General features: G+C 48.0%; 1 protein-coding gene across 1 annotated transcript; it reads left to right on the plus strand.

Annotated features, from left to right (window-relative positions):
* The first annotated feature begins 3,017 nt into the window (after positions 1 to 3,017).
* LOC120905751 (nose resistant to fluoxetine protein 6-like) lies at positions 3,018 to 7,784 on the plus strand. Its single transcript, XM_040316820.1, has 5 exons — positions 3,018 to 3,356; positions 4,492 to 4,873; positions 4,939 to 5,230; positions 5,298 to 6,408; positions 6,483 to 7,784. The coding sequence occupies exons 1-5, from the start codon at positions 3,143 to 3,145 to the stop codon at positions 6,581 to 6,583; spliced, it is 2,100 nt and encodes a 699-aa protein (XP_040172754.1). The 5' UTR covers positions 3,018 to 3,142; the 3' UTR covers positions 6,584 to 7,784.
* The last annotated feature ends 1,934 nt before the right edge of the window (positions 7,785 to 9,718 follow it).

The raw sequence follows: 9,718 nt of genomic DNA on the forward strand, positions 1-9,718 counted from the left end.
AGCGGCCTGTCAACGACGCACAATTGACAGCGGGCGCACAGTGGGAACCGTTCATGATGGTTCGAAAACATTAAATTAAAACATTTAGTTTGCATGTGTTGCTGCTCGGGCGATGGAATAACTTGCTTTTCTTATTTTAAGGTTTTTCTCTAAGATGTGTGTCTTATTCTTTTACGTTCCGACCGCCTTTAGATCAAAATTAATAAAGAAATACAAACTCCACAGTAAAAGCATGCCACAGTATATCTCTGTTTGATTTTTTTATTCAAACTAACCGTTGTTTTTTTCCACAATTACAATTTGTGTTACGATAAAGCTGGCATATATGATTTTTTTATGCTAAAAGACCCCGAAGATTTAAAACCCCAATTTTTGTCTTCTTCGCTGCGAGTGCCACTTGAAATCGGCATGTTTAGGAATTCCCGTTGGCACAGTCCGCACTAGTGATGGGTAAAATTGGAACCGACTCCGGAGGGTAGGTCCGCCTAGCATTATCCAGAGTCGTTCGGAATCGTCTGGATCCGTTTGGAATCGCACAGAGTCGTCCGGTGTAGTTCGGGATCGGAGTCATACTCTGTCGTTCGGAGTTGGCTGGAGTCTTTCGGAGTCCTTCGGAGTCGGAGTTGTCCGGAATCGATTGAAGTCGGAGACTGCCGAAGTAGGCCGGAGTCGACCTTCTAACGACGAAATTAAATGCCTGGTCACGATCTCATTGCACCGGACGGCTCCTGTTGACTCCGGCCGACTCTGAGACGACTCCGAATGACTCCGACTCCAAACGACTCCAAACGTCTCCGGACGACTCCGACTCCGAATGACTCCGGGCGACTCCGGCCGACTCCGGAGGACTCCAAAGGACTCCGCAGGACTCCCAACGACGCCGGGCGACTCCAGACGACTCCGGATGGCTCAGAATCCGAGCGGAACTAGTCGTTTGGGTTTTGCTACACAATATGAAGATCGTCATCGGAATCCTTAATGCTCAGGTCGCATGGGTGGAGGCATACAAACCAACGATAGAATGCTTCAGCGCCTACCAGCTGACAAACGACAACGGCTTCAGACTCATCAACTTTACCTCCATCAAGTATTAGAACGTGCGAAGCATCTTTATTCAGTATGCACCTCGCTTCAGCTACACCTGAAGATCACCACAACGGACATATTCCTAAATTGATCACGTGCTAGCCTGGCTAGATGGCACTTCTCAAGTATTATCGACGTTAAACTATACAGAGGCCCAACCGTCGACGCAGACCGTTTCCTGGTAAAGATGAAGCTAATCCAGAAACTCTTCGTGGTCAACAACCAACAGGGTCAGATCGGTACTAGGCGCAGGGAAGCACACCGAGCTGGATGTCAGAGATCGGGTGTCTACTAGAGTTGTGCCTCAAGTACCAGAACTGTACGATTCATTCAATTCATCCTAAGGAACGAACGATCTACGTTCATCTAATCAACGTTCATCGATTCTTTAAAAATCATAACGCACTGAGTTGGTCACCAAAATAACGTCCTAAATAACGCCGCCAAAATAACGAACGTTATAGTACGCCAGGTCGTTCATTTTCCCCATATAAATATGAACGTGAACCGTATGACCAGGACATTCACGAAAAGAACGACCTATCCGTCGAAATAAAGAACGTCCTAGTACACTAGGTCGTTCATTCCCGCCATACAAATATGCATGTGAACCGTAATACCAGTACGTTCATGAAAAGAACGTCCTACCAATCGTAATAAGGATCTTCCTGGTCTGCCTAATAATTTTCAAGATGCAAAACAATTTACAATTTGCAAAACAATAAAACAATTTACCATATTTTCTTCAACTGAAATGAACGAATGAATCGCGATTCACGTTCAGTTCATCTGAATGAAAGAACTAGTACGTTCACGTTCATGGAAATGAACCGAATTGCCCAAGCCTAGTGTCTACATGGCTGGAAAGTTGCAGCCAGGAACTGAGTGACAGAGATAGTAAGAGAGAAAGAGAGAAAGTTCGATCATCCTGGAAAGGCTTGTTAGAACAATTAACGTCACGTGCGAAATAAAGACGACGATAGATAACTGTGAAGGACCCGTCAGGGCTATGCCTCCTATTTAACTTGGTCCTAGAAGTGGTGTCGTATCATCCATGACACGAGTTTAAAGATCTCACGAGAGTCATCTGCTCCACAACTCAACCCAGAGATTTCTCACTCTACACTACTTCTGAACTTGCCCTAGCGAACACCGTTTGTCTTTGGAGGTCCTAAACCATACCTTTGGACTGCACAACTCTAATCACTTGTTTTCATAAAGGCATCAAGTGAATTGTAACATGACTAATTACAGCCATACACTTGTCGGGCATTATGTCCACTTCAACGACTTAATTAGGTGCAAAAATGCTCACAACTTAGCGCCGATTGTCATCCTATGACTATGCGCGTTATCAAGCTCTGTGGAGCTTAATGCGTCTCCCTTGTCATTGCTGAAAAACATGTCTAAGTAATTGGAAAGTCAATGGTGGTAAACCTTTCTGCTAGAGCATCTTCATCTCTCATATATGCGACCATAGTAATTATAGCCTATAGATTCAAGCTTTCTAGAATTGAAACAGAGAGTGACACCGTTCCTTCCTACCGAGATTCCTTTCCGGATCCCAACAACGAATTACCTCAAGAGCTTCCAATATGTCTGATAAGAACCTGACCAGTTGCGCAACAACTCGCTTGTATCCCTTGTCCTCTAGCAGTTCGAAGCTGTTTGCGTACGAATCTATTTAACCGTGTTTGTTATCCTGTGAGTCAAAGTGTCCACTATTTACGGAACCGTGGAAGATGCACACAGTCATCCTGCTGCAGCAAGTGGGAAAGGGGAGGGGATAGTTATCTTCGGTTCGAAAACCTCTCGAAACACAAACCAGAGGTATCTTCGACCGTATATGTCTGTGTGTGTGTGTGTGTCTGAGCGTCTGTCTGTACTTTAAAAACCAGAACGCGGATCAAGTACCCATTGCAATGCGGCCAGCAAAACATCACCATCACATCTGTGGCCACATAGGGACGGCCAAGTATAAAACCAGCGGACTAATCGCACGGTCCCCTCATTCCGATCTGTCAGTGTCGCGCGCACGCTTCAAACCCGTCAAGCCATGTTGCGCCGGTTGGTTTGGCTGTTGTTCGGTGGTGTGCTACCATACGTGCTCGCGCTTGCCGACCCACATCCATCAATCGATTTCGGCGTCATCGTAAACGCACTACAATCAGCGAACGTGACGCGCCAGCAGCCCACGGAGACGCCATGTGACCGCGAGCTGCTGGCGCTGGTTGCCGGCGTGCAGGCGAAAGAGTTTTGGGCAGTGAAATGTAAGCAAATCGTGTCGTGTCGCAGAGTTTTAAGATAAATACTTACAAAGTGCACCATTAGTGTAAGGGGTTGGGGTGTGTCAGGTGTGTTCAATAGTGGGTGACGAAGGTGTTATTAAAAAGATGGTATTAAGTGCTGCTTGAGGTTCTTATCGGTGCGAAGACGAACGGGATTAGGCCGAGGAACGTTGGTTTAAGGATCGAATGTGTGTCTACACACTGAACGGGATCAATGCACAGCACCTAAGTTGGAGCGAAAGTGGTCTAGTAATGCGTCATTGCTTTGATTAAAGAAACTATCATCGAAATAAAGTGTGCGCGGGCGGTTTATCGCACAACAAGTGCATGACCGGGCTCCCTTAGGTGCTACTGGGAGAGATAGGGGGAAAGTATTCCTTTTATTGCAGCCTTAAGCACTGCTAATCTCTACTGGATTGCTACTACCAACTTCGATTGGTTCGAGGCACTAAACGTGGCCGCACGTTTTACGAAGCATTCGCAGTTGACATCAGATTTGCTCGGAAGATCAAAGGCAGAGGCTCTATTGCTTCTAGAAACATCTTCTCAGTGTGTAGTTTCCCATTATCTACTTCAATGAATGCCATTTAGCTGGATGTAATGTTGGGAACCTATAGACCCCTTTTCTCAAGATTTTGTCCATAGTATCTCCACAGAAATGTGCAGTTCTTAAGGGGATGTAGAACACAACACCTAGGCTGAACTCGTAAGATGTACACAGGCAAAGGATCAGAGACATAGGTCTCATAGTTCTAGCTAGCTCTGAAGGGTGTGTACAAGTCTTCGTTGATAGTGTTCATCTACAGATTTCAAGAACAATGGCGTTGTTAGCAGATTTCCTGATTGAACGCACCGAATTGCGATGCATCTTCGATATGTGGACATATTGAGTCACAGTTGACTCATTTCCCTAGTTGTCTTGTCAGACCTCTCTGTAGGACCAATATCTCAGTCATCTGCAGCTTCTGGGATCATCTAACATGGATTTTGGAAGACTTTGGGGACTTTGGGGATTTTCGGTATTCCTTCACCGCCTAGCACTTTCAATGTGAACCTAATCAAATCACTATGACAACCCTATCTCCATTCGTGTCCCCTCATCCTCTTCTCACCTCAGTGCTGGACTCGTGGGGCAAATGGCCGGCCGGTATCTTCGCGGGAAACCTGTACGAGCTGGGACACTACGATGAATGCATCGACCTACGGCACGACTATGGCGGATCGCCTGCGATGGACACTCTAAGGGGCCGCTACTGCTTCCTGACCGTACCGCTCGCTGGTCTGCTTCCTTCCAAACGTCCAACACCACCAACTCAGCGCATCATGCCAGGCACTTCAGGTGGCCCTTTGGCCGCCCACCTCGGCGTATGCATCCCAGCCGCCTGCTCCGCCGAACAGTTCCAGCAGTTTCTCACGCGCATCGTACCTAACCTTCCACCGGTGCAGCTGACCTGCAACGAGATAGCTCCGGCACTCGGACCCGCCCAGTGGGTTGCAATGTAAGTATCGTCCTCAAGCCTCAGGCTCCTCTTCAACAACTGAGAACTAACACTTCGACACACAGTGGAGTCTTCGGCACAGTACTGCTGCTAGCGGCAGCAAGCACACTGTACGAAGCGGTGACACTTTGCCGGCGCCGTACGCCGCACCCCAATCTGGCAATGTTTTCCCTGTACCGAAATGGCCGGAAGCTGCTAGCGACGAGCCGGCGCAACCCGACGGACACGACGGTCAAGTCCAGCACGATCGACTGCATCCACGGCATACGCGTCATCTCGATGGTGTGGGTCGTGTTCAGCCACAACTACGTGCGCATCGGCATGCAGCCGCTCTACAATTCGCACGTCATCCTGTCGGTAAGTTGGTTGACCTGTCTGTCTTGACCTGTCCACCACTCATCTCATCGTTGCGTCATTCTTGCAGTGGCTCGAGTCGTACCATAGCGTGCTGGTCGTAGCGTCCACTGTGTCGGTCGATACTTTCTTCCTGCTGAGCGGGCTGCTCACCTGCTGGAGCATACTGAACGCACTGGACCGGCACGGCCGGCTCAACCTGCCCGTCATGTATCTGCACCGCTATCTGCGGCTAACGCCGGCGCTGGCCGCGATCGTACTGTTCGCCGCCACCCTGATGCGGCACGCCGGCTCTGGCCCGTTCTGGGACGGTGCGATGAGCATGTCGGAGGACCCGTGCCGCCGCTACTGGTGGTCGGCCCTGCTGTACGTGCAGAACTACGTCAACCCGCAGGAGGTGTGCCTCGGCCACACCTGGTACCTGTCGGTAGACATGCAGCTGTACCTGGTGTCGCCCTTCATCGTGTACCCGCTGTGGCGCTGGGGCCGCCGCGTCCTGGCCGCGATCGTTGCCCTCACCGTCGCCTCCATGGTGGCCGTGCTGGTGCTGTTCTTCGTGCACCATCTGCGCCTGTCCTTTCTGGCGGTGGACGAGGAGCGGCTGCGGCACGTCTACACCTACTACCCGACGCATACGCGCGCCGGCGCCTGGCTGGTGGGCGTCTGCTTCGGCTACGTGCTGCAGCGCACCCGCAAACACTACGTCCCGCTGCCCCGGTGGTCGGTCGGGCTCGGGTGGGCGCTGGCCGCCACCGCCATGCTCGCCGTCCTGTTCGCCGACCACCCGATCCAGCAGCCGGACTACGAGCGGCTGCCGCAGGCCGTCGACGCCATCTACGAGTCGCTCAGCCGGGTGTGCTGGGCGACCGCCGTCGGGTGGGTGGTGTTCGCGTGCGTCAACGGGTACGGTGGTCCGGTCGATCGGCTGCTCGGTGCCACCGTCTGGCAGCCGCTCGGGCGCCTCTCGTACGCGATCTATCTGCTCCACCTCCCAATCCAGCTGATGATGGCGGGCACGGCCCGGCTACCGTACTACTTCACCGACCTGCTCGCCGTGTACCAGTTCTGGGGCGACATCGGGTTCACGCTCACGCTTGCCCTGCTCTGGACGCTGCTGTTCGAGTCGCCGATCATTGGCCTGGAGCGGATGCTGTTCGGGCGCCGCCGCGACCCATCGAAACGTACGTGTTGTTCGCGCGCACAGTGCGTGGCATTTGCATGGATTTCTTATTTCCGCTTTTGATTCTTCTCACAGGCACGCCACAGGAGAAGGGGCCAGCTAGCGTGGAAAATGGCAACGAGGCAAGGGTGATACCGAAATCTCTCTCACTAACGTTACAAACCGCTCGTCTGTAGTATCGCCCGTTCCCGTTCCCATACGCTCCTGTCATCGCAACCAGTTTTGTAGTTTAATCTCCCATTTTCTCTCACTCTCTATCTCTCCAAACTCTTTGTTGGGTACAAACTGCTTCAGATTCAAAGAGCTGAATGAGTCTTTGAGACGATTCAAGGAATTCGGTTCTCCGATAAGCGATTCCACGAGTCTAGAAGGTTTCATTGCGTTGTGAGAGAGTTATGAATCTTCAACGATACAAAAACTTCAGAAAATTAAAACCCATAGATCCTTGAAGAATCAAGAATAGTTACAACCTCATCTGGGAGAGTTATCTTTAACAATTAATGAACTTCTAAAGGATGTCAGATTGTTGATGATTCTTCAAGCATCTGATCTTCAAGAACTTGTCTGATGCAATTGGCATGCTGGGTTTTATGAATCTTTCGTTAAGATTCATTCATGGGATTCTTCAACGATTCGTGATTCGAATCTCGAATCGAATCCCCTAAGATTTATGAATCTCCAAGGATTCACGAGTCTTCACATGATACATTGGTAAACTCGCACTAACTTAACGCCATGCTCGTCGTGGGTTCAAGCCTCTCATGGACCGTTCCCCGTAGCAAAACAAGCTATCCGGTTGCGTGTTACTTGCCAAGAAGTCTCAAAAGTCTGTATAGGCTGGCATGACCACGAAGGTTATTACGCCAAGAAGAACAATAAGAAGAAGTTCAAGCTCTATGAATCTTTAGAAATATTTGAGGCCCTTAAGATTCATAAATCCCCCTGAGATTCGTGAATCTTTCGAGATTCATTAATAATTCTAAATTCATTAATATTTTCGATATTCTTGAATTATTGAGATTCATTAATCATTCTACCCTAGCTTCAAGCTCATTGGATCATTTCAAAGATTCATTCCGATTCATTAATTTGAATCAAATTTACCCAACACTAATACTGACTAGATTTCCTGTGACATGTCGCTGATGTCATAGAGTTTAAATATCACGTAGCTTAAGACAATCCTCATCACACCATTCTTATCTAGTTTTTAGATGGATCGCTGGTTAGTTGACGTGGGGACGACTTGCGTCGCTTTAAGCCTCAGTTCGTCTACCGCTAATTATTAGAACACTTAGAACAACACCGTATGTTTCGTTGGATATAATAGATATTTGAAAAAAAAAAAACAAAATAAATCTTTATTGTAAACAGTAACAGTAAGAATTGTTTGTTTGATACGTCTGGACTGGACCGGGCCCGATGGCTGCTCCCAAAGCGTCCGCTGCGCTTTGCGCTCCGTTCCGCACATTTGTTTTCCCCCCGGGAAGTGCTGAAGCTCCCCGGTTCGTACGCTTAGTTTTACTATTTTACCGTCTAATGCAGCAGAAAAGGATGTTCCGAGAGTTGGGGGAGAAGCATTAAAAAGGAGTACGGCCCAATTCGCAGACCTGGCCGAAACATCGTAAAACACGTCTAGATCGCAAAAAACATGGGGAAGATTGTGAAAAGGTTTGTATTCGTAGAGTAAACTTTTCTTTTAGACAGCGCGACAAAAACGGTTATTCTTTAGATTTGATTTGTAAAGTCAGTTCCTCTGTTGCTGTGTTCCTGTTTGTTTGTTTGATTGTTGTAATATATCGTTTTAGTTTTTTCTTACACTTTTGCTCGACATTTCTGGTTGTTTTTTTTTCTTCTTCTTCTAATGCCAGCCTACACCAGTCCTCATGTTCTCCCACAACCTCCCTGCATAACCTGTAACATACATAGCTAACGACTGTTGTGATGAAATAGCCTGACCGGAAACACGATTCGCACCTATCGGCCATTAGGTGTTTCCAATTAATCAACGCCACGGCAACGGCCTTTGTGTTCGAGACAGAGACATCAAACTCGTTTCGGTGCTTCCTAATTTATCCTTATTTTAAAAAAATACACAAAAAACATAACAAATAGCACACTTTGGATACTTGCTAAAAACAATGTTTGAGAGTTTTGTATGATTTTGTTGTCTTGACTTTAAACCTAACCAAAACTAACGCTTAAACCTTTTTAACTTAACCAAGAGAACTAAAGCAGCACAAAGAAGCTAAACTGTTGCTCTGCTTTGTATGCTATTTCGTGAGTTACTAGTTGAGGTGTGTTGCATCACTAAGGTTCGATTTCTTTTATCTGTGTCTGTGCCCCTACCGCACCCATTGGTTGCATGCTGCGCGTGGGCCTCGAGTCAGTCATTTCAGTTGTCTAGTGTGTAGTAAACCTTGGCACCCAGTCGGCCCGGTGTAAATCGGGCAATAGTTGATTTTCTGTTATCCGATCGATGCTTCGTTAGCTTGCGATCCGTTTTTTTTTTCAAATGCTTACAATTACAATTACGGGACCAGTGCACTTTTTCCCCCCAATAATAGCAAACACACAACAACTGGAAAATAAAATCTTTTACCCTACAGACGCTGCTAGCGCACGTGCTGCTGTTGCTGCTTACTAACTTGACGGTTTGACTGAATGCGGGACAAACTGGCTTGCCCCTTGGCTGCCCCGGCTATTACCCTACAATCTTACACGACACAACAAAAAAGTGGCTCATGGCAGTCGGCAGGTTTTGTTTAATCTATCTCATTCGCATTTCGGTTTTCCGCGCCTGATCCCAATTGCACAACTCTCCATCGCCTACGCTACCATTCCATTTCACTGAGCTGAATATGGCAGATTTGGGGGTTTTGATTTTTTGTTTTGTTTTGGAAACACAAATCATCACTAGAGCAGAAAACGAAAAGACGCCCCAAAAGCAACGGTCCCTTATTTAGTGCGTATTAACGTTAAATTTTTAACAATATTATTCCCTTCCCCTCCCCCCCCCGCCCCCTTGCCCTTTCTTTTTCTATTGCATCCTACTAACGGCCGAATTTAAACGTCCAAGTTAACGTAACTGTACGAGCAACGGAAGCGTGACAGTCACCACGCCGAGCGAAAAACACAGAGGCCGCACCGCGTACTCTATTCGATGCGGCGGGTGTCTTAAACCAGCGTTTGTAAAAACTAAGCATAACTATTAACAGCCATATTGTTGCAACAGTTAAGTGTTGTTCATTACCATTCTGTGCGCCCGCTCTACCCCCTGCCCTATTGGTCCACAGTGAAGTGGTTTTGTG

The sequence above is a fragment of the Anopheles arabiensis genome, chromosome X (genome assembly GCF_016920715.1).
Source record: "Anopheles arabiensis isolate DONGOLA chromosome X, AaraD3, whole genome shotgun sequence".
Classification (NCBI taxonomy): Eukaryota; Metazoa; Arthropoda; class Insecta; order Diptera; family Culicidae; genus Anopheles; species Anopheles arabiensis.

Coding starts and splice junctions, on each gene's coding strand:
- LOC120905751 (XM_040316820.1), top strand. CDS start 3,143: ATGTTGCGCCGGTTGGTTTGGCTGTTGTTCGGTGGTGTGCTACCATAC. Junction 3,357..4,491: donor AGAGTTTTGGGCAGTGAAAT/GTAAGCAAATCG, acceptor TTCTCACCTCAG/TGCTGGACTCGTGGGGCAAA. Junction 5,231..5,297: donor ATTCGCACGTCATCCTGTCG/GTAAGTTGGTTG, acceptor TCATTCTTGCAG/TGGCTCGAGTCGTACCATAG.